Consider the following 25,834-nt stretch of genomic DNA (forward strand, 5'->3'; position numbering starts at 1 on the left):
TGCCACACCTAGTCTCTTCTTGAAAAAGTCCAAGAACCACAGAATTGTAGGGGTTGGAAGGGACCTCTAGAGATCATGGAGTTCAACCCCCCTGCCAAAGCAGGCTCCCTACACCATGTCACACAGGAAGGCGTCCAGGCGGGTCTTGAGTATCTCCAGAGAAGGAGACTCCACCACCTCCCTGGGGAGCCTGTTCCAGTGCTCCGTCACCCTCACTGTAAAGTTCTTGTGCACATTCATGTGGAACTTCCTATGCTGAAGTTAAATGAAGAAAAATGCTGAAGAAAAATGTACTTCCTTGGGCAGCCCGCTCCAATACCTAACCGCTGCCATTCACATCAACCTACCCATCAAGTACTTTCTCTGAGGGCAGACTAATGCTTTCCTAGCAAACCCAAGTGCCAAAAAACCCCAACAAAAGTAGATGAAACCTCCTGCACAAGGCAGTTACACTTATACCAAATAACAGATGTTCCCATCACAAAAAAGTAGTAAAGAAAGAAAGAAGAAAGAAAATCACACAGAGGTGCCTTCCAATTCAGAAAGCTGCGGAGAAGTCTGGGCTTCTAAAATCCCACCTCAAAATTAAAGGAAAGATGCTATGTGGAAGCAGAGCTAGGCACAGGATATTATTTTAGAATGTGCTACCAAGTGCGTTACAGCATGTGTTTATAGAGCATTAATAGATAAATGGGTTTTTTAAAACTATCCTTTTAAATGCTTTAAGAAACAGTCTGTCATTTTATTAACATTTTGTGCCACTTGCCACTCAAGTTAGATTGATACATACAAAAAATAGGACAGTATGGAGACAGCTTCAATTTAATTTTGCTGAGAGAATTCTCAACCAGTGGGTTGAAGATCACCCCACTCATTACTAGCAGCCAACATTACTTAAGTGAATGAGGTTTCCTGTTCTTAAAAGCCTTGCAAGAAACAGTGAAAAAACAGTCTGAGAATAGACAGACATGATGCCATGAAGAAACTGTGAATGGGACTTAGAGAGATAAGAAAGGCATCAGTATCACAGAACCACAGAATTGTAGGGGTTGGAAGGGACCTCTAGAGATCATCAAGTCCAACCCCACTGCCAAAGCAGGCTCCCTACACCACGTCACACAGGTAGGCGTCCAGGCGGGTCTTGAATATCTCCAGAGAAGGAGACTCCACCACCTCCCTGGGCAGCCTGTTCCAGTGCTCCATCACCCTCACTGTAAAGAAGTTCTTGTGCACATTCGTGTGGAACTTCCTATGCTGAAATTTCATCCCATTACCCCTAGTCCTGTCCCCACGCACTACTGAAAAGAGACCAGCCTATCATGAACCTTAGTATCATGAATTTCAGGTAGAAAATCATTCCCCCCCTCCAAAAAACAAACAAACAAACAAAAAACAAACATAAGAAAGGAACAGAACATATCCAGATACTGATGGAGACCAGAGAGGAGTCCAACAGCATAAAGCAGTTCAGATTCTGAAAAAGACATGGAAGAAAATGAACGATATTTCTTCAGTTCCAAGCTAATACCTATCTCCATGAAGTCATAAAAAAAGCATCAGAGATAACAGTGGAGACACTTAAGACAGTAATTTCACTGCTAAGAAAAAATGAATTAGAATCATAACAGGTAAAAAATCTTCAAGTATTCTACCTAAGTACAAACTCTGCTGTGCCTTCCTAATTTGTATTATTCTCATCAGGTATTTCACACAAAGATAAAAATAATGAACAAGCAGGAAAGGCTGACCACCACTTCAAATGGCACCATTCATCTATACAGTCATACACACAGACTATGTGTTTCTGTGCTGCTTCAGAATTTCACCTTTCCTTAAGAAAACACACAAGCCCTCAACCTCTAATTATATGAAGATCATTCTTTACATGTGAGCTGAACGAAAAACCAAGCAGCTTTCTGGAGCCCTCTGACAACTGAAGCTTCTCCTGCTGCTGCTACTAATGGATAATCCAAGTAGTTTTCTCTATTGCCATTAGGAAACTTGTAGCCAAGAAAATGGAATGAAAATTGTGCAAATTCCTGTCATGACTGCAGCAGAGTCTCTCAGCCGCTCTGAAGGTAGCGACTGGCCACATTCCTTAGAGAGGAGGCCCTCCAACAGAAACTTCAAACTTAGCTCTGGGTATCACTATTGTAACTACTGGGAGGCTGAAAAAAGAAATCAGGAAGGAATAAAAGCATTCTCTTCTGCAAAATAAATGTGTTTAGGAATACCTTAAAGTTCATCATTTCTGTTCTCCAGCCTTAAATATGAAGCTTCTCTATGTTTCTGTAATAGGTAACAGGCAATTTTCTCGCAGCTCAATAACATTCAAAGTGGCAGAATAAAAGAGTTCCCCAAATTTTTCCACAGGGGAAATGATCAATAGTTCTCTCCGCTCCTACAGCGAGCACTGAACATTGCCCTGTCCTAAATCTGAACAGACACGTCAGTCCTTGCTTTACATTTTATGTCTGACTACCAGGTGAAAAGCACATGAATTCCCACAGATGTCAATCTCTGCTCATCAAATTTCTGGTCCTCCAAAACAGGAAAGAACTCCTGATCATGGGGCCTACTTTGTTAGCATAGACTTCTTCACTTTCTTCCCATGACTAAAACTTACTGGAGGAAACTAAATCCAGAAAACAAGGAAAAAGTTCTAGAAATTCTAATTCCAAGCCAGCTTAAATAACAAATAATATGGTACTCTCAGTTCTTTTGAATTTTAAGTGTCCCAACATTACAAAGAAAGTAAGCATGCAGGTCATGTATACCAATATATACAATATCTTATTGATACTAAAAACCAGGAGCAGAAGGATAACGAATACGGCTTTAAAGAGACAGACATTATCATTCTAAGGACCTTTTTCACATCTTCCATAAGACAGTCTGCCCAACATACAGCATAATAATATGGAAAAACTGGCCAAAATGAATATCTGTATGAATCACGCTGTAGAACAACAGCATTACCAGTAAGACAGGAGATAAATCAGTCAAGGATCACCCTTCCAGAAAGACTACTTTGTTTTTACTGGAGAATGAAATAATAAAAATTATTAAAAGGAAACACTTTGACAACAGAATGAGAACCGCATTTCTTCATAGTAATATCTATTACACTAAATAAGAAGAAAAATAAAGCAGTATCTTACTGGACATTTGTTATCCAAACCAAAATTCTGACTAATTTCTTTTAACTGCATGATTATTTTAAGTCAGACTGATAGCCAACACAAGTTTGACAGCATCTGAATTTTATACACACACACACACAGACACACATTTCTATTAGACTGAGTGCAATTACAGTGACACAACTGCATTTTTCGTACATTAATGGAAGGGATGGACAGTGGAATTCTCAGTTTTCCCTCTTCCAAGCTTCCAAAATACATCTCATAAACAATAGCTGCATGCTGTTCTTGCAGACACTGGAGACTGTGAAACATACACGCTCAGACTAAGTATAGTTAGAATTCTAGGCTCACACAGTAATGACAGCCTTGCAGTAGTTGTAGTCATGCCCCCTACTCAACACACTTTTATCCCTGCTCTTGTCCATGTTGGACTTGTCTCACAAATCTGGCACTCTCGTGCTTGTCTAAAATTCAGGCTTTAAATAATGGTTGTTCTACAACATCAGGTTAATCTAACATGCTGTCATGTTTGTCTAGATTAAAGACTGCTAGAAAATCTACATACATGTATCTTAGATACCTTTATTTTTCCCTATGAAGTCAACCCTCCCTTCTAAGAGCCTCCTAAGTAACATCTTAAACCCTCTTTTTTCTCTCCTTCAAATGAGTACAAAGTTAAACTGCTCTTAGTAGATCTGCTACAGTATGATTATCCTATCAGGACTTGGTCCACCCTCATATATTTTTGCTACCTCTGCCCACATTAAGTTTTTTCCACACAAGATTCCTAACCCATGCATGCAAATACACCCATACACTCTCAGGGTTTGTACCCAATCATGTCTTTAGTGCTAAAATTAACGTGACCCCAAATAACAGAGAAACACAAAACTGATTGATTACCCTGTCCATCAGTCATGCAATACTGAAACTTGCAAGGATGCTACCCAGTGTCATGCTGGTAACTGCTACTGAAATGAGACCTCAAAAATAAGAAACGTGGATATTACGTATGAAGCTTATCCTCTGTCAGCCACTGCCCAACCTGTCTACGCTCAAGGTGCACAGAAGAAGACAGCAACTGAACATCTTTGTGACACTTTAGTAGCACACAATCCTCACTGTATTCAATGGAGAGAGTTCGGGAGAAAAACGCAGTGTCTGCAATGGAGCATCTGTGCTTCACCATCAGGTGCTTTAAAAGGCAGAAAGAAGGTAATGGGACAGTAGTTACTGACCAAGAAGGAGTTTCTGGACACTGGAAATTCAGACAATTATTCAGAAGAACAAATACTATTTTGTTTATGCAGAAATTCCAATCTAGAACCTCCAGCAATAAAAGAACAAAATCCAACATGGAATTGATAAGGTATAGGAAGATAAAAGCTGCAAAAGACAATTCCTATCAGTACAGACATGCAAAATCTCAACTGCTAAACTTAGATCTGACTTAAAATACACTCATGAGAAGCAATCTATTTCATCCATGTATTTTTTTTAACCTACCACCATGGTACAAATTGAGCAGCTATCAGCATGTGCCATCTAGCTCTGTGCTTACAGCGATTCTGAGACTGCAATATTTGTTTTACCACGGGTTAAACTGTATAGATTCAACAGTTAAACATATTCGAATTTCAGTAGAGTTTTTGCTCTACAATTAAGAGCTAAGAAAAAAAAAAAACAAAAAACCCAAACCTTGCAAATTAAAAAAATAAATAAATACTCAAGGCTTTACAACCGCTAAAGGTTCCTTTCATTTACAGCTGCCAGATTCATCACGGGGCTTGTAAAACGTAAGAATAAAGCGACCCCCTCCCCAGATTAACCTCAGCCCCACGTGGGCCTTTACGCGAGCGTTTCACAAGCGGACCGGCCGCTCGGTGGGGGGAACGGGCACAGCCCAGGCCGGGGCCCGGCACAGCACAGGGCAGGCAATGCCTCACCTCGCGCTAACCTTGCCGGCCCGGCAGCCCCCGCCCTCCCGCGGCCGCTCCCGCCGCCCTCCCGGCCGCGTTGTGCCCGGCCCCGACCGGCAGAGCGCCACGCTCCCACCGCCCCGAGAATTACAGAAAGAAAGAAAGAACCAGAAATGAAATCCCCCTCGCTGAGCCCTCCCCCAGAGCGGGTCTCCTTTTACCAAACGAAGCCACCCTTTACGGCACCCACCCTTCCCCCACGCCACCGAGGCACCTCTCATTGTCGTCGGCCCCCCAAGGGGACCCGTTCCTCCCCCCGGTGCACACGCCGCTCGCTCGCTCGCCTCCCCCCGTCCCCCGGTCCGTACCGTGCCCCTCGCCGGTCGCCAGAAGGAAAGGCAGCCCGCGGGCCGCTCTCCCCCTGCCAGCCGCGCACGCACCTTCCAGAAACAAGCTGTCTCTGCAGCCGCCGCCGCCGCCGCCACCGGCCATCTTCCTCGAGCCGCGCTGCCTCACTCCATCGCCCAGCGAGGCGGCGGGGCCCGGCCCTTCCCCCGGCCTGCGCGCTCCGCTGCTCACCCACCCCCACTGCGGAAGGCTGCCCGACCCGCAGCGGCGGCGGTGCCGAGGCCCGGCCCTCCTCGCGCACGGCTGCCCGGCCGCGCTGCCTTCCGGCCTCGCGCAGGAGAAAGCGGCGGCGGCGGCGCGCCCGCTCCTCCCTCACCCTGCCCGCCCGCCGCAGCCCCCCGCGCCGATGCCGGCCGGGCCCGGCCCTGCAGCCTCCGATGGCGCTCGGCGAGGGAGACGGGCCTGGCCGGGGCTCCGCCGGAGGCGCCTCCGAGCCGAAGGGGAGGACGAGGAAGCGGTGCGGGCTGCGCTGCCGCCCCTCTCCTCCATGAACGGCGCGGCGGGGCCTCCCCGGAACCCTGGCTCGCCCGTCCCCGGGCGGAGCGGGGCCGCCGGCGTCCCCCGGCCCCCAGGCGATAAAATGGCCGCAGTAAGGGCTGCGCCCGGGAACGTGTCGGGTCCGCGCTCCCCCCCGATCAGATCGGAGGCGGCAGCTTTTTGGAGGTGAGGAGGTGGATCGGACTGCGTAAAAATGAATGAACTTCGGAGGGGCAGGGAGAACAGCGCGCAGGACGGGGCCTGCTGGCCTCCCCTGCTCGGGCCACAAAGGTCTCACGGCCCGTTGTCAATCAACTTTCTCCGTGGCCGAGGTACGTTTAAATGCAAAACTGGGATTCTGCAGAAAGCACAGCGTTGGCAAGGCAACTACATGGAAATTGCAAGTCATGGCCCGAGATGGATGTGATTTTTAAGATAAAAATATACTTATTTTCTAGCATGTAGGGATTTGTATTTTAAAAAGGCTTACCAGGACACTTAGCTACCAAATGCACATCTATTAAAAACCGGAAGGTAAATTTGGACCATTTAGAACTGTCAGAAACCAGAAAGAACTTCATTTCACAGGTTCCTAAAGCTGGTATTCCATTAATGCTGCTTTTACTGCAGAAATGAGGATTTTTTAATGACCAATTACTGAAAAGCAAGCTTCCACAACTGATGAAAATTAAAGAATCTGTATGGCCAATAAAGTCCTAAACTAGGTTGGGTTGAAGTGCTTAGCGCGTATGAAGAATAAAAGTTAGACACAGAAAAACTGTGAGATTTCTCAATGATTCTCATTCCTGAGGTTTCTGTGCAGATACCGACCATCAGGCAATGTGCTTAAAGACACGTAAGGGACTGTGCTTAGTTTGGACACGAGAAAGAAATGCAGAAGAACAACTAAAAGCACAGAGGTGCCCTGTAAGACATGAAAGATGTCAGACTGCTCCCTGAGTGCTGCCCTGCTAGAACTGATACATAAGATAATGAAAATAAAAATAATAAGAATTCCAAAAGCTGGATCAGTGCTGCCACATTTACACTAATCCATTCTCAAAATCTTTGTAGGAAAAAAAATATGTCTTTTCATGCAAGAAGTATCATGAAATATTCCTCTTTCATTCATAATAAATGGAAATGAATTAGGAAAATTCTCCGCAAGCTAATTATATATTAAAAAAACAGCAGACCATATGTGCTTAATAGAAAGCTAACATGAAAAGATCCAAGTATAAATAGCACTGGAAGAAGTGATCAGTATTAATCTGGCTGCACAGTTCATTTCAGAAGAGCTGCCCTCAAATTACATCTGACTGCAATGTTCTGTTGGTTGTGTGCTGCGTGTTGGTTTTTTTTTTCCTCATTCTTTTCATAGGATACAAGCAGTTACAGAATCACAGAATCACAGAATGACCCGGGTTGGAAGGGACCTCAAGGATCATGTAGTTCCAACCCCCCTGCCTGGCAGGGCCACCAAACATACACCTTTACTAGATCAGGTTGCCCAGGGCCCCGTCCAACCTGGTCTTGAACACCTCCAAGGACGGGGCATCCACAACCTCCCTGGGCAGCCTGTTCCAGGCCCTAACCACTCTCCTAGTGAAGAACTTAGTTACATACAGTTAGTATGTAAGAAAATCTTTCTCTCCTTTATTTCCATGAAGCTTTTTATTGTTATTCTATTATGCTCAGCTTTCTTGTTTGTTTTGTTGTTTTGGGTTTTTTTTTGCTTGCTTGCAAAGTATCAGGGGGGAGTGCAAGGGGAAGTGAGACAAGTCTTAGCAGCCTCCTAACTCTGCTTAGTACCACAGGATTTTGTCATGTACAAGAACTGAGTGAGCAATGAGAAAATGAGCATTCCCTACCCATGCTAAAGAAAATCATACAGAATTTACAGTGTGGGATTTTTTTTCTCAGTCCAAATGTTAGTTGAGTTCTCTGAGGAAAAACCCAGGAACAAATTAGAGCAACTCATGCCTTCCTGGCCTTTAGCAACCCCTACAAGTTGACCATTTTCAGTATGGACGTTTGACAACCCCAGGATGTAATCTAAGATCCTGAATTTACAACCATTTACATCTGCATTGCTGTGTTGTCAAGGCACTGCATAGAATGAAAAGCTGATTAGCACCTCAGATGAAGAGAAATTCTTATTTCGTCTTACAAATCTCATTTTTCCTTCTCTTCCCGCATTAAAACTCATTATTAATAAATACAAATTAGATGACTTTTAGTACTGAAATGACAAAAAAAGTCTTTCTTCTTTATATTTCTGATTCTCTCCCAGTTAATTCTTGTCTTAGCTGTAGTTTTGTAAGGTTAGCCAATAAAACAGGGAACGTTACTCCTCAAAATCCTATTTCCTTACTTTAGAAATACAATAGAATTGGGGTCACATTTTTGCAACTTCTATAGTTCTGGCTGTATACATCATTTATTTTGTTTTACTGTTACATAAAACAAATATAGATGTTTTAGGGAATTTATAGGTACTCTGAATCAAATCTTTGTAATTTACAGTCCACGAACCCATTTGGCAGACTACAAATTTAAGCTGTTTAGCAGTAATGCCATTTAGAAAATAATGATTACGGACTGAATTATGTTTCAGTTTTTTCCACTGCTGCTTTTGGAACAGTTCTTTGAATGTATTATTGATGCACCATCTATATCCTCTATTAAATATATATGTATATTTTTCTTCTGTCTTTATGAGCTGATGCCTGTTTTTCCTCTATGCATTTTGAAAGCAAAATCAGAGGTATTTACTCTTCCAGAATATTCCCAGGTGTAAAAGTACCCATTGTCTATGACAATGCATCAAGATTTGGATGTTTTTTGTTAAAACTTTGGGCTACGAAGCTTGTGAGGTGTCTGGAGCACAGACCTTATGAGGAGTGGCTGAGGGAGCTGGGATTGTTCAGCCTGGAGAAGAGGAGGCTCAGGGGAGACCTTATTGCTCTCTATAACTTCCTGAAGGGAGGTTGTAGTGAGCTGGGGGTTGGCCTCTTCTCTCGTGTAATCAGTGATAGAACTAAAGGGAATGGTTTTAAGCTGCGCCAGGGGAGATTCAGGCTGGACATTAGGAAGTATTACTTCTCAGAAAGGGTAGTCAGGCATTGGAATGCACTGCCCAGGGAGGTGGTGGAGTCACCGACCATGGGAGTGTTCAAGAAACGTTTGGATGTTGTGTTGAGGAATATGATTTAGCTGGGAAGTATTGGTGATGGTTGGACTAGATGATCTTCTAGGTCTTTTCCAACCTTGGTAATTCTGTGATTCTGTGAAATTTTGACACCATAGATAGTTTGTTGAGTACACAGTAAGTAATTATAACCTGTGAAAGATCATCGGGACCTCATCTGAAATGTCTTCTTACATCTTTCTTTTGAAGGAACCACATCTTTCAAATCTGTCCAGCCTCTCCAAATGCAAGGCTGTGTTCTTGCAGAATGAACATAATAAACAGACATCTATTAGATCTTCTGTTAGTGTCATGAGTATTTTGAAAATAAAAATCTTGCTATTCACTGCTGTGGCTTTTGCTTAAATATCTGCTGTATCTTCTTAGTCATTACTGCATCAGAATCATTCAGAAACAATTTTGCATTAAATCTGTGCGTTCTCTTGTCGGACACTGACATCAAGCAGTTGCACTGGACCAAAAAAAGTTGTGACTCATTCAGCATCAAAGTGAGAGTTATTGATATAAAAGACTGATGGAAAAGTATGCACAGCTTCGTCAGCCTCAGTAAAGTGCTTTAATTAACCTTTCTTTCTGGAGGGTCAGGGTTACATGTGGAGGCCACATTTTTCTAGAGGAAAACAGGAGAGACTGTGCTGCACAGCCCAGAACCGTGCACAGCTACTGGGAAACTGCACCTCTCCTAAGTTAGAGCTGTGATTGTGAGCTAAAGTGAAACTTTATGGAAGACGATGATTTCAAACTTAGACATGGAGCCATACAAAAGAAGGAATGATGATTTCTAACTTGAATGTAAAATATCCCATCTGAAATACTAGGGATAATTTTCTGTATTTTTCATTTTTCTTCAGTAATTCCATTCTTCAATTACTTTACAGCTTATTTTGGTGTGATTGATCATTAATGATAAAACTTGATAATAATTGTGGGGATGGTAAAAGGGTGGCATATACTTCACAGGTATATTCAAACTGTCGGTATAAAATATATTTCTGTATATTTTAATTCACTTACTTGCTGTATGTTTCCTGTAGCAACTTTGTTTTTAATCTTAAATAATCTTTTTCCTTTCTCTAATATTTTTTGCTGTAATATTTTAATATGTTTCTGCATACAAACTGATCAAATATATCTATTGGTTGCAATCCAAGCTTTATGATTAGCCAACATCATACATCTGTTCTCATCGGTCTTTGAGCTGAACTATATCCTGATCTGACTAAAAGAACAGAAGTTCTAATTGATGTAAAGGGAGTAAAATGTAAAACATTGCATTTCTGCATACAAGTAGCATGGGATAAGCACAACAAGAAAATAAGGAATGCAACTATATAATGAAAAATAAAACTCAAAGACACCGTAATCAGGAAAACAAAATTATTCCATAATAAAAATGAAAGCACAAACTGCTACTTCACAGAATCACAGAATGACCCGGGTTGGAAGGGACCTCAAGGATCATGTATTTCCAACCCCCCTGCCTGGCAGGACCACCAAACTTCCACGTTTACTAGATCAGGTTGCCCAGGGCCCCGTCCAACCTGGCCTTGAACACCTCCAAGGACGGGGCATCCACAGCCTCCTGGGCAGCCTGTTCCAGGACCTAACCACTCTCCTAGTAAAGAACTTCCCCCTGACATCCAACCTAAATCCTCCCTCTTTCAACTTAAAACTGTTTCCTTAAGGCATCCAAAAACATCCCACATCCAAAACATGTTATGTATGCACATACAGCATTGAATCCTGTCTCTAATCTTTTGCTTTTCAGATCAAAGGTATATACCCAAGTCAACTTTAAAATAGTTTTAAGCACATCATTACCTCGAGATTTTGAAGCTGGTAGAGCTGTCCAATTTAAACAAATGTGTGTTATAAACAGAAAATACGTAATTGAAACTCTTTCAGCAGGATCACACATGTTGGGGGAAGATCACCTTTCCTCTGCCTGTTTCATGAGATTTCCATTTCCATAAGGTTTTAAGAATACTTATGTTTCAGAGCAATGAAGGCAATCTTTCCCCAAACAATACTGTATTATATGTAGGTAATTTCTGTATGTATCTTAATTGTGGTTCTAAAATTAAATACATCCAGGACCTGTAAAACATCAAATATTAACCTGCATGCATGCAAGCAGAAATGCATAATTAAAAGCAACAAAAAAGCAGGTTGTGTCATAACCAGAATAAAAGCAGAACCAAAAAAAATCACTACATCCTACCAATGGTCAGTGTATGTGTTCATATGGTGCTTGCAAAGACACTGAGTTTGTTTCCAACAAATTTCCCTCTCATCAGAAGAACCTCCAAAATCTGTTCCACACTGCACAAAATTGATGAGAGATCTGAACTATGATGATGGATGTTTATGTCTGTGTACTTCAGTGGTTGCACTGCATTCAGTCTCATCCATGGAGTGGAATCAGTAAAAGTATATGTGGCAATAACTACACTGCAAAGAACAGAATCCACACAGTAAGGATTTGAAAGATGTAAAGGACCATTTAGTCTGTCCTCCTGCAGACAGCTAAGTTAAAAAGGCTTATGTCGTCTCTGGTGTACATCTGTGATCGATCTTCAGTATCCACAAATGATGGTTTTTCCTAGTATTAACCTGAATTATCTTTTCTGCAAGGAAATTTCTTCTACTTTAACTGGAGGTCACTGAGCAACTTTTAGATACTAGGGGAAAACAGCTGCATTTTTTCAGCCTTTTCTCCAATTCCTTCAGCCTTCCTTCATTTATTATTTTTAATCTTCTCTCTGGAATTCATTTAACTTGCCTGCATTTTAAAGTGGGACATTCAAACAGGACACAGTACTAATGTAGGTCTCTCTGAAGTCAAGTAAAGCAGAATGACTGCCACCTGCTTCTGACATACTGCAATTCCCTTTAACATAGCCTGAAATATTTTCAACAAAATCACAGTTAGATCATCATCAGTTTGTAATCCAGCATGACTTCTTGTTCCTTTTCTGTTGTTCTCCCTTTTCTGTTGTTCTCTAGCCAGTTATATCTCATTTTGGAGTAGTTCATTTGAATTCTCCTTCTGAAGTCTACAATTACTTGCCATCACTACATAATATCTTGCTGGTTTTAGACTATTTCTCTTAATCTCTCCAGATCACTACGAACTCAGTCCTGTTACATTAGGGGCTTATAACACTTGTGGACTAACAGTGAAAGTACAAGCAGAAATATGGCTAGCACAAAACAGCACAAAATCAAATGCCTTTCTCGGGCCCTCTGAAAAAACTGCTGTATTTTCAGCCTGTTTTTTCTAGTTCAATTTTAAGATACCATGCAGGACAATGGATAAAGCCTTACTAGAGTCATTATCACTTGCATTTTCTCCCTAGATATCCTGTATGCCAGCTGTTCCCTTGAAGATGAACAAAACTGTAGCTTGACATCAGAATTTTCCATTTATTCTCAAGAACAGGAAATTGGAATACACATCCAAGAGATGCATAAGACCTTGACATCTGTGTCAGAGCTTAAGCTCTTGTTCTTCTCAGTCTTCTTCATCTCACTCACAAGAGGAAGGATGTCATTCTGTGGCATCATTTCCACTGTCAGAAAGTTGTGAATGTTTATTGCTACTTCTGAAGTCATTATTTACATTCTTTATTTTAAATATGAATTACTATCATACACATAGCAATTTAAGAGCCATGGGTTAAAACCTGAACACAAGAAGTTTGGTATTAACATGTAGATAGACTTCTTTATGGTAAGGATGACAGAACACAGGAACAGGCTGCCTGGAGAGACTGCTCAATAGTCTTCTTCTGTGGAGACACTCAAGACCCATCTGGATGCCCACCTGTACAACCTGCTGTACGGAACTGCTTTAGCAGAGGGGTTGAAGTCGGTGATCTGAGGTTCCTTCCAACCCCCTTGATTTGTGATCTGTAATTGTCCAATGATGGGATGTATATTTGAAAGGCTCTAAGCAAGATAAAGTTTTCTCCAGAGATGTATCAATAACCAAATTAGCCCCTGTGCATTCACTGTGAAATTAGAGGTAAGATACGTTTATGGAGTAAAGCCTTGGCCATGAGAGAGTACAGAATTTTGACTGATGGAAGTTATGCGGGCCTTGACACAGGAGAGGTTAAGGAGAATAGATTTTTATATTACACAAATGCATCTCAGTGGGAGGAGATGTGCTAGCTCATAGTGAGTACTGAAGTATTTGCTAGCATGCTGTCCCAGTTCATGAAATCTCTGATTTAAAGGATGGTTTGGTTTTCTTTGCTTGTTATTTTAACTTTTAAGATCCTCCAAGCCTTTATGTACCTTGATAGATAACAGTGTCCTCACTGTGGGACCATCTGATTTATTCATTCGAGGTATATGTCATCCCCTATCACAGTAGCTGCATGCATGAAATTTAAAGGACTCTGATTGTCACTGGTGTATTATTCATAATGAGTACCATTATGGATTACGTTTTTCAAGTAGTCACATGTAGCTGCTAGGAGGCCAAGAGGCTGGAATGCACTGGGTCAGGATGCTACCATTCTGGAAATTCCTAGAGACCCCTTTATTTGACACGGCCATGTCACATAAATATGTCACTAGTATCATTTTTGATTTGTCAAGAATGAAGGAGATGTTAAGTACTCTAAGCGTAATAGGTATGTGATTTGCCTCCCATGAATTAGTCTGGTTTAGATGTTTTACTCCTTTTTCTGTTAAAATTTCATGAGAATTACTTTGGTAAATGGTTTTAAGCTACGTCAGGGGAGATTCAGGCTGGACATTAGGAAGTATTACTTCTAAGAAAGGGTAGTCAGGCATTGGAATGCACTGCCCAGGGAGGTGGTGGAGTCACCGACCATGGGAGTGTTCAAGAAACGTCTGGACGTTGTGTTGATGAATATGATTTAGCTGGGAAGTATTGGTAATGGTTGGACTAGATGATCTTCTAGGTCTTTTCCAACCTTGATAATTCTGTGATTCTGTGATTCATCTTCTCTGGGAGCACGAAGTCCACAGCAGTCAGTAAGTATATTGTGAACATACATAGGCATGTTACTTAGTCTATTTAGAGTCAGAAGAAAATGGCTGTTGCTTTTAAGATTAATTAAGCAATTATGTCTATTTCTTTTCTATAAAACTCTTTAACAATTACAGTAAGTAAATTAAATTTGCTTATTTTAATATACAGAATTCTGTAAATTTCTATAAAGGGGACTGAGATCATGAGGACTGTCTTCATTTTTAAACAAAATAGAGATAAAAACTACAGTCATTTATCAGTTTCAACATGTACATACACCGACTGAGGATTTATGGTTGCTAAAACAATGTGAAATTTCAGCAGACTGTTTAAAATACTTACCATCTGATATGGTGACATTTAAAGTGGAGCATACCTACTACTAACATCTGTTCTATTTGCTGTCTTGTGGTATAGAAGCTTAAAGCACCTAAAAGTTTTAAAGTGCTGTATCAGTTTTCATCGTAAAAATTCCAGACACTGTACCACCCATAAGGATGGATAATGATTGTAATTCTTCTCGGGAAATTTCAACAAATAAAATAGAATATTTTTAAGAGTAAGAAATATAATTTAAGAAAGGACAATTAAGCCACATTCATTACTCTCGAGCTGCTTTCTAAGAAGAAAATTATCAAATAGCAATTCTAGAAAATTATTGGGAAGATATTTAATACTATATGATGTTTCTACACTAAAAAATAGTGTTTTCTAACTGAGAGTTTGCTCTATCAAATAGTATTATTGTGCTCTTCGTATCTGCTCTGGTTTCCATGGAAAGAAATAGGAGGCATTACTTCTGGAGAGATATGAGTAGATGCTAAAAATGTCAAAAGATATTAATATGTTTTTATGGTTTATAATTAACAGGATATGATTAACAATATTTTCACAAATTGGGGTCATTCATTTTGAGTCTCATTATTGCCCTCATCACTCTATGTAGCAGCAGCCCATCTGCTGCCATCTCCCCTTCACCACACAGACTCACCTTGTTTTCAGAGTCTCTTTATCCATTTGTCTCACTTCTCCCTGTGGCTCCTGCACTAAAATCAGTCCTCCAGCTTCTTGTCTGTCATTGTTCAAGCTCTCTTCCCAATATTCCCCAAATGTTTCTCTGTGGCTCTTTATATTTAGTTTCCATTTCCAGCTTCTTTCCCCCTACCAAAACCAGCACCAAAATTCCTCCCATGCTTCCAAAAGAAATTTCTCCAGCTCTTTCCTTTGACAATTGCTACTCCATTCCTGCCTTTTATTACAGCTCTCTCCCACTGCTGTTTATTCTATATTTGTTTGTTGCTATCCATGAGCCATATTCAATAACTGAGGGTAGCAATAGCTGAAATTTAGCTCGATGAATAAAACCTAGTCCCCGTTGAGACTATTTTCTTTAGTGCTGTAATTCAGTTGGATAAAAAGCCACGTTCTGCCCTTCTTCAATTAGCTAACACAAGTCGTTTTGTTTTTAAAAATGTCACACACGTATATGTAAAATGAAACGGCGATCCAACAGATTTCATGTTCAGCGCAAAGAACCTCAACAAAAACATAATTAATGCAGCACAGTGTTTGAGATTTTAAGCCAACAAAAGCCAGACCATTTAGAGCTAAGGTTCCCATAGCAACCTTACTGTCTCCTCCTGTGTCTGTGTGATAGGGTCTTATTTTTTTTTTGACGACATATTGCTAGAGAGTGTGCTATATTATTCCATAAATAGAACCTCACTTTAATAGGTAAGTTAACTACACAAAAACTTAGAAAATTGTATATGTGCCTTCAAAGGCAATTCAATGTGGCACATAGAAGTACTGCATGTATATAAATACCAGTGGAAATTTTCACGCAAGCTGCTGTTACAACATCATCCATCATTAGCACAAATTCAGGCCACGAGTAAATTTTTTGCATGCTTATAGTTACACCAATTATCTATTTCCCCAGCTATGTAGAAAATATAAAAGGTAGTTAATTAGAGAAGGAAACGTTTCATATTTCTTATAAAATATATCACAGAATCACAGAATTATCAAGGTTGGAAAAGACCTAGAAGATCATCTAGTCCAACCATTACCAATACTTCCCAGCTAAATCATATTCATCAACACAACATCCAAACGTTTCTTGAACACTCCCATGGTCGGTGACTCCACCACCTCCCTGGGCAGTGCATTCCAATGCCTGACTACTCTTTCCGAGAAGAAAGAATATACCTCACTATATAAGAATACTCTTCAACTTATAAGGGATTACTTTCCACAGAAGGCAGCTACATGGAAGTACCAAGGAACTCAAAACAGGCAGTCAAACTTTAGGGCCACCTTAACATAGATTTTGCACTTTACATTGAAGACATTCTTGATACAGAACCATTTTGGAGAACCTAGAACATCTCATTACAGGCACAGCAGAAAGCACCTCAGCATCCAACTCATGGGCTTTAATTTCTCATTCTGGATGCTGGTTTAGGCAGTGCAGTTCAACACAGAATCACAGAATGACCCAGGTTGGAAGGGACCTCAAGGATCATGTAGTTCCAACCCCCCTGCCTGGCAGGGCCACCAAACATACACATGTACTAGATCAGGTTGCCCAGGGCCCCGTCCAACCTGGCCTTGAACACCTCCAAGGACGGGGCATCCACAACCTCCCTGGGCAGCCTGTTCCAGGGCCTCACCACTCTCCTAGTGAAGAACAGAATGAAACCCTCTTTTTCCTTTTGTTTTTTTTTTTTTTTTCCTCCCTGGCTATAGATTAAGAGGATTAATTTGATACCCCCAGTAATTTAGCATAACTTTAAATTGTGTTTTTAGAATTGGAAACATTTTATACTCCATTGATGTAAAACTGTGGCCAATCACATGGTTATCAGTTAATTTGGAGAGGACTTTAAAATCCTAACACAATGAAGAAAAACAAGGAATATCATTGCAAGAAATACTCCTGAAACAAATCAGAGAAATAGCATCCATTTGCTCAGCTGGGCTCTAGCATTCATTTTCCTCATTCAGTTTCTTTGTAAAATCTACAATGAAGCCCTGGTCAGTGTCCTGACAGTTGTTAGCATCAAAGCAGGTGGATACTCTTGGTATTCAAGCGCTGTTAGCTCTAAAGAAACCTGATGCTGGACAATGAGATGACTGGCAAATCCCTGAAGAATCTGCTTTTTCATTACAATATGTGGACAATAACAGACAGTTTGTCCAACTAAAAGCCGGTAGCAGTCTGAAATACTGAATAGATCCCCAGAGAAATAATAATGAGGAACTATTCAACCAATACCCTCTATCTGGCTCTCAAGGACATTACAAGATAGTAATCATACTTTGCTGGGCTGGATTCAACTTTCTTAGAAGGCACACATCTACTTGTAAATCTGCATTTAAAATAGGAAAGAGAGGAAGATAAGATTTTTTTGGGAGGTGAAAAGAAAGGAAATGCATGGAATCTTGAGGTCTGAATAACGAGCTTTCTTCTAGATAATGGTTAAGGTAGGCACAGGGAAGTAGCACAGACTGAAAATACAAAAACAAAACATGAAAAACAAACAAAGAAAGGAAAAGCATCATGATGAATAAAGGAGAGATTGAAGAATGGCTCAGAAGTGCCAGTGGGGCAGAGCATAGGCTGGAACAGCTTTCCATACTGTGAACAGGGGTATGAAGTTACCTGACTCCCTCTTACACCCAGGGAAGTTAAGTCATTCAAATTTTCCCAAGCAATCAGAACAGTAAGCAGGGCTATTTGACCTCCTTAACAATTTACCTTCTAAGCTAACAAAAAAGAAGTTGAAAACATTCCCTATAATGGGTCAATACGCCTTTAGCCTACGTTGCAAAGTTCAGAGATAAGAACGTATAATTTGCCTTCCTAAACAAGAAGGAACTGCAGCTCCTCACCCAGAGGGCACATAGCAGCCTACCCAAGGAGAGCCAAGTGCTTCAACTAACTGCAGTGTAACTCCATCAGTGGCCTCTGATACAGACAGCAGTCTAGAAACCTCAGCTGGACCTCTGGGTTGCTGTAGATGACTACTTGGTCTTTTGGGGGGTGGGAGGGGGTTCCTTTTAGTCGTTAATAGGGCACCTTTAAAATTTGGTGGTATTTTTGAGTGTTTTTTCAAAAATAATCATAGAATTAATCATAAAGTGCTGTTTGAAATCTGCATATTTGCTTTACTATTATGCTGCTGATCTTTTTTGTTTTACTGAATTTGTAAGATTTGTTTTATCAAAGCACATATTAATGTTGTGGTCATTACCATATCATGTATTATTTAAGATTTTATAGGTTTTCAATTTTTTTTTAAATTTAGAATTTATTCCATCATACTCATCATGAGCACTGAGGGTCTACAGGTGAAAGCACTCTCCCCTTGATGGACATTAGGTCACACGCTCAGGTTTGGTTGTTTTTCCTTTTGAAAACACCATCACAAATGATTACTTACATGTCGGAAGCAACTTTCTGAAGGAAGCAGATTTGGAAACAGGACTGCAAAACATCTTCCCAGCGTTGCCACGGGGGAGGCTTATAAGCCCAGAGAGGACTAAAAAGCCTTGATGTGTGGGGAAAAAACTCAAAGCGACGTGTCTAGCTCAGAAAGACTAGTTTTCACCTGGCAGGAGACACCAACACTGAGGCGTCCTGACCCCCTCCTGCCTGCGGGGACGAGCTGCCGGCTCGGAGCTGCCCAAAGACCGTTAAGGAGCGACCGTTGGGCGGCGCTGGGCACGCAGCCGCCTCGAGCCCCCTGAGGTGGGCGATGTACGGGTGAGAGCCTGTGCCTGTGCAGGGGTCTGTAGCTTGCACTGGAAGTAATGCTTCCTATTTATTTCCACGGAAACTACAAGAGATACAAACAGCACAGTGATACTGTCCGATACAGTAAATTCTCAACTACAAAACTCTATTTTTCAACTTAGCCACCAGCATTACCTGTACATTTTCATCAAGAGCCTGCATACCTCCTTCATAAAAATCTGCCCCAGCTGAGTGGACGCTATTGGCACTGCTGAAATGTGGCACTGTGTCAATGGGTGCCGTTTTCTTCCCACATGGAGGTATTCAATTGCACACCTTTGCTTTGCACACACTCCCATGTCAGATGCCATGTTGTCAGACTGCCCCATTGCTGCCATCTGTTACGTGGAATGGATTGATGGGAAGGTTTAGCCTCTACCACCATAGCACCAACATCCACCTCTGATTCCATGGGCCAATGTTATGAAACAGGAGGCACTACTTTTGGAGCAGCCCTTGTAAAAATATCCTGCCTTCACAGGTAAGCACAAGGAAATCAAGGTAGCATTATCATCAGTGTCTGCTTTTCTCTGGTCACAAAGATTTTTTTGATGTTCTTATACTCCATAAGTGTTGTTTGCAGGATGTTTGCAAACCATAATACCACGGTAGGTTTCTACATATGAAATAGAACTGTTTTGGAACACTGTAACAGTGTTCTGATATTGAGCTCTGTTTTAAGAAATTGCCACAATTTGTGACTGTGGTGAATGAACTCAGGAATCAGCAGTTTATGTTTCAGAGGTAAAATGTTGTGGTTATATTGCTGCAGCAGAGTTTAAGTTAGTTTACTAGAGATCTACCATCTGTCCTTGTTTGAAACACAGCAACCGGGGAAAGATATTTAATTCTTTACTGGAGCTTCTGGTGCAAGTTCTTATAATTTACAGCAATCGTGCAGCTTTTGAATATGTTTTGTAGGTCCAAAAACATAATAAACAACTACCTGTGTTATTAGCATTTGTCAGCATGAGATAAATTAACCCTTAGATTACTACGTTTTTGCTTTACTGTACCATTAAGAAGGTTGAGAATGAGCAGTCAGCTGTAAGAGAAAAACCCTGTTTTTCTCCTTTGTTCTATTTTAAATTAAGCACTAATACACGATCTTGAAAGAAGGTGATGAAGGTAGTTCATTCAGGTCTCAGACAGGAGCTGTTGAATACAGCAACTCTTTCAGTTATGAAAGCAAAGAATCTGAAGAACTGGAAATAGTGTATTTCAAGCTGAGAAGAGAAAAATACTTGAGATAAGGGTATGGGAAGAGGAGAAGGTACAAATCAAAGTCTTTAGTCCATCATCAGGACCAAATGGTGAATGTTTTGTAAAATTAGGCAATTTATTTAGGCAATTTAATATGAAGTTAGAAAAGTAGCACTTTGTATTTTAGGAAACAGCTGTAATAGTACTTATAATACAGACAAACTTTTGTAAAATATATGGATGAAGTGAGGTACTATTAAAAACAATATATTTATGTATATATATGTATACACACACACACACACATATATATATAAAATCTCAAATTACTGACCCTGAAAGATAAGGTTTTTCTATAAATATTATCAAGATAAAATTGTTACAGCTACCTGCCCCATAAAAAGTTGATCTTTGAGCTATTCACAGCCTCTAATGCCTTAAAATTCTTCTATCGAAGTCAGAACTGCAGTTATCCTCTGTTGCAGAAATACAGACAGTGGGATTCATCACTTGCCTTTAGATGACTACAGAGCTGGTCTAGTTTTGAGCAAGAGGTCTGCCCTTCTTTTCTGCTTAATAGAGAGGAATAGGCGCTTTTAAAGTATGATTTATTGGAGATATTTTTAGATAAATACCTGAGTTAAATTGCTCCATCAAATCTCCCATTTCTTTCTATTTACTATAAAGAGAATTTAGGTGCCTAGTTCAGACATAGATTTCTATAGCATATGAGTTTCTATTGGATTAGATGAATCCTATAAACTTGCAATCTGAGTTCCAAGGTAGCACTGAAACATCCCTAGTCTTGAAAAGGAGAATACTGGATGAATTTCGTTTTCTGTGCCACATCTAAGTGTCTCAAATATCAATTGCTTATCCCTGTCCTCGTTGACGTTTCTGGGCAAGCTGTCTTCCCTGATGGAGTGGTTTTTCATAGTTTGTCACCAGGGGGCAGATTAGTACTGTACTGGCTCACCTATTTTTCTTTTTTTTTTTTTTTTTTTTTCCCTATCAGCCGTAACAGTCTGCAAAAGATGTGTGTGCAGGCCGTTCATTTGAGAAATCTTGAGGTACGCTGTTGCATACGGTTTGATTTTAATATGACTTTTGTGTGATTAGAGTTTTGTGGGAGCATTTTAATTACAGACTGAATGTTTGATCAGGGATATTCTATTTGTAATCTTTTCATTCAGGAAATCAGATGAAACAACATAGTGTAATGAATTTTCCACTCTACTTATCTCCCTACTTTGTAGTGTTCAGTCACTCATTAAAAATGGTTAGATATTCCCACTTTTGTAATTTTTATAACTTATAAACGTGAATGAGAAATACTTGATTAATTAAAGCTTGCTTCCAAAACTTCTATCTCACACTTACATGATAGTTGTGTGTACTACTGCTTAAAAATGCTATGAAAGTTCAGAGATTACCTGATAGCTGCCTTTCAGTACATAAAGGCGAGCTACAGGAAAGAAATAGATTTTTTTAGCAGGGTCTGTAATGATAGCACAAGGGTAAATGGCTTCAAGCTTAAAGAGGGTAGAATTAGGTTAGATATAAGGAAAAAGTCTTTTACAGTGAGGGTGGTGAGGCACTGGAACAGGTTGCCCTGAGATGTGGTGGATACCCCATTCTTGGAGAATCACAGAATTGTAGGGGTTGGAAGGGACCTCTAGAGATCATCAAGTCCAACCCCCCTGCCAAAGCAGGTTCCCTACACCACGTCTCTTTCTAGAGCATGAGACTACACCACGAGACTTCCAAGGTGAGGCTTGATCAGGCCCTGGGCAACTTGATGTAGCTGTGGTGTTCCTGTACGTTGCAGAGCAGTTGGACTGGATGACCTTCTGAGGACCCTTCCAACTCTAAGGATTTCATGATTCTGTGACAAGTAAAATTTATTTCTGAAGGTAATTTAAAAAGTAGAAATATAGTTCCACTATATATATATATATATATATATACACACACACACGCACATATATACACACATACTGAAAGAGGAAGAGAACTGCCACTTACAGATTTTTCAAGGTAAGACTGCTCAAGACCTTAAACACTTAGCACAGGCTAGTATCTAACTCAAATAAGCACAAAAGATCCCCTAAACTTTGATGTAGGAAATTAAATGTATTTTGTACTGAATGCCCACTGTAGTATTTTGAGTAAGTATTTCTAGAATGAATTTTAGAACTGAGGAATGTCTCATTTTTAGTACATATGATTGTAGCAAAATAAATATATAAACAATACATCAATATATGAAGGGGCTGTTACCAGAAGATAAAAATATCTTGCAGTTCTGACCACGCATAACAGAAATGTGAACATCTGGCAAAGGGAAAATAAAAGAAAGAGATAATGATATATAAGGAAACCTACCTGTATTTCAGGGATTGATTTCACCAAAATAAAGTTTTCTTTATTCCAGCATGGAACATTGTACAGAATGAGTCTTCTGCCTGCCAAACTCTAACAGATAGATAAAGTTTTAAGCACTTGCCCCTTCAGCATAGATTATACAATTCAGGAGGCTGCAAATAGTGGTTTAGAAGCATAGATGCGACCCACCTTGAGAAGTATCAGGCCTCTTATGTAAGACAAAAGCAATCGAGGAAAAATGAACCTTAGTTTTAGCAGGATTTGCAATCAGTCTTTACTGCAAGGCAGCAAGATTTTTTTGTTGAAATAAATTTTCTCGAATAGAATAAAAAAAAAAACTGAGTCAGAAACTGACATTGTATGTAGAAAATTTCAGCTTAGATGTTTAGGTATAAGACAATCATAAGAAAACAAAGACAGAATCTAGCTAGTAGTGTCAGTTCCCCTCCACTCTTCTTGTTCTCTCACCATCTCTCTTTATAAATATATGTAGTTATAAAAGTTCTTTCAAAGGAATTTACATTTGAGTAATACATATGAAACATCACATTCTGATCCTAAAATCTAATCCAAATTATTTAAATGAGGTTATATCTCTTTGTGTCTTTGTACATATACATTCATGTATATTCAGATGTCAGGCTTTGTTACCAAAAAGCAAATGCTTTAGATATCTGGTCTCAGATTGCATGTCAGAGATACGTGGGGTGAAGTACAGAGTGGTGATTGTTCTAAGATCAAAAGAAAGGCATTAAAGAACCTTATTGTTGAAATTTGTGCTCTGTTTTTAAAAGAACGAGATGTCAACTAGCCTTCGCCGTTTTCTACATCAAAACTTACATATTTATTATGTAAAGTTCTCTTGCTTTAAGGCGTCCCTTGGTAATAGTTAATGGGAAAAACAGGAATGTGTTAATTATGCCAAATACTTATTCCATGCTGCCATTACTCCTACTGGTAAATCTAGTGTGTACTGACCTTATTCATTGTATCCAGGACATTATGTAAGGGAAAAGTATGCATAATGTTGTTGTGGACAGTACATCCCACACTTACACAGAATCAAAGTACTCTTTAAGACATTTTCTAGAATCTACGCAGTGATACAGACCAGATGGCAGACATTTAGCATACTGTGTTTGCAAATTTCAGCTGAACCCTCTAAGAAATCTTTCTGGGTGTGAATGGACCTTCTACTCTTAATACACTTGAAATTACCATTCAGGATTTTTGTTCTTTTCATCTTCAGTTTTGAATTTGGTAACAAAATATTATGTCCAGAACCTTTTGGAAAGCAGTGACAAAGGCTATGGTAAGAAAGTGTGTTTTGTTGTTTTTTTAAACTTCAGATTTATAATATAACACTTATAGGAAAAAAAAAAAAGTTATAAAATTAATTTATATTTTAATTCATTCGATAAATGTTTTCTGTTGTTTTCAGTTACGGTCTCCATGATGTAGTATGAATTAAGACCTGCTGTCATATATTCTGTAGTTAATGTTTATGCTATTTAGCTTGGACTTTTTTTGGTGATATATACTGATACTTGCATTTGTAGTGTATGTATATACATAAAATGTATACTAGTGAGATATTTAGTAAGTTTATTACATTCAGAAAAGTAGTAATTTGTCGTTTTTTAGGATTATTTTTTTTTTGTCACTTTTACTAATCTCATGACAAAAGGTTATACATTTCCAGAGAAAGTAAGAGGGTGTTCAACTGAATGGGAATTAGAGAGTTTAGGAAAAGTCACTGAAAAAATGAAAAGGGTACCATGCAATTTTAGTGTTATCCAGTATTGCAGTGAAAATGTCTATGGAACACACCATGTGAAAATGAAAGCTTCAGCTGCAACAGCTGTTCAGGAAACATCGTGTAATAGGACATCAGAAATTCTCCCTCTGTGTTCTCTGTAGAGAAGAGGAGGTGCAAATGGAGAACGGGAAAGAGTCTGTGAAATATTTTTATAGGAAATATATATGGTTAACTTTATCCACCATTTCTATGGCAATCTAAAGCCAAAATTGTTGACAGCTTCTTAAGAAAGGGCAATGAGAGATGGCTCAAGAATGTATTAGTATACATGAACTGTGAGAGGAATGTCCACTTGAAAGTAGTTTTACCTTGGAAAGAAAATAGGAATTGCATATGTAATGCTTCACGTGCCTAAATATCAATTCTGAGTTGAGTTTCTAAAACAGGAACTTTGCTGTGCAGTGACACTGATTGTGCTATAGGCCTGAGAAAGTTAATGTAGGACTGCTGAAATATTCAGAAATCCTTTCTTTCCATTGTAGTCTAAATACTCTGAAATACCATTTACTGCTCCACCTGACTATTTCTAAATAGGCCACGTCATCTTTCGGAACATCTGGGAGTTGGTGGTGAGCTCTCCAGTAGAAAATTGAGCTTTATGGATGTAGCTGAAAGAACAGCTATGATAAACTGGAAGATACTTCTTCACTGGTAAATTCAACTGGTTCAGAATAGTATCCTGAGCACTGCCACAAGATGATACAGTTAAATTATTGGAACAGACTCTGTGACAATTTTGCTTGTACCAACTAAATACTTTCCAGGGTAGTGTCTGGGAAGGGTTCTGGTCAGCACAGTGCAGGGACTGCTTCTAGTAGGCAATCTGGCAGCAGCAGCTAAAGGGATGACATGTGGCCAAGGTATTATTTACTGACACAGGTGTAGACAGGGATGCTGAAGCTAGAAACCAAGACTAGGGTTAAGGAAGCTGGTAAAATGGAGACATATGAAGGCTTGTCTGAAGGGATGTATGTCCAAAGCAGTTGTATAACACATCCAGTAGAACAAGAGCTCCTGTGGGTTTATCTTGATGTACAGGGCACATGACTGTGCTGTGGTTGCTATGTACCAAGTGGCATGTTCTGCACTGGCTCTGAGCTGTGAACTGCACAGAGAGAGGATATATGTAAAATGTAAAGAGTTAAAAAATAATTGCATCATTATTATTTTTGTTATATGCCTCATGTTTTCTTTCTGATAGACAAAATACATTTGTGTTAGAAAGGATGTGACGAAGTTAATTTAAAACTTAGTTGTTTTCAGAAGACTAGAAGCCCCACACCTCTAGATGGCATTATGTAGTCATTTAAGACCCACGGAAAAGCACAGAATGCTAATAACCCATACAGATAATGTGAAAGGCTCAGAGTAATTCTGCACCAAAATAAATCTTTTTGTTTTTAAATAGTAATAGCCTCTTCTCTCATGTCATTAGTGATAGGACCAGAGGGAATGGT

General features: G+C 39.9%; 2 protein-coding genes across 6 annotated transcripts in view; one reads left to right on the forward strand and one right to left on the reverse strand.

Annotated features, from left to right (window-relative positions):
- SENP6 (SUMO specific peptidase 6) overlaps positions 1-18,694 on the reverse strand; it is a 74,334-nt gene extending 55,640 nt beyond the window's left edge. For 3 of the 5 annotated variants that reach the window (XM_015859046.2, XM_015859043.2, XM_015859042.2), the window contains exon 1: positions 5,434-5,681. In XM_015859046.2, coding sequence (XP_015714532.1) covers positions 5,434-5,557 — 124 coding nt within the window. In that variant the 5' untranslated portion in view covers positions 5,558-5,681. Of the gene's footprint in view, positions 1-5,433; positions 5,682-18,617 lie in introns of those variants that run through there. The other 2 variants (XM_015859044.2, XM_015859045.2) reach the window with 2 other exon arrangements.
- FILIP1 (filamin A interacting protein 1) overlaps positions 18,376-25,834 on the forward strand; it is a 122,897-nt gene continuing 115,438 nt past the window's right edge. The window contains exon 1 of the mRNA XM_015859040.2: positions 18,376-19,451. The gene's annotated coding sequence lies outside the window, so the exon portion shown is untranslated. The remainder of the gene's footprint in view (positions 19,452-25,834) is intronic.

The sequence above is a fragment of the Coturnix japonica genome, chromosome 3 (assembly GCF_001577835.2).
Source record: "Coturnix japonica isolate 7356 chromosome 3, Coturnix japonica 2.1, whole genome shotgun sequence".
NCBI lineage: Eukaryota > Metazoa > Chordata > Aves > Galliformes > Phasianidae > Coturnix > Coturnix japonica.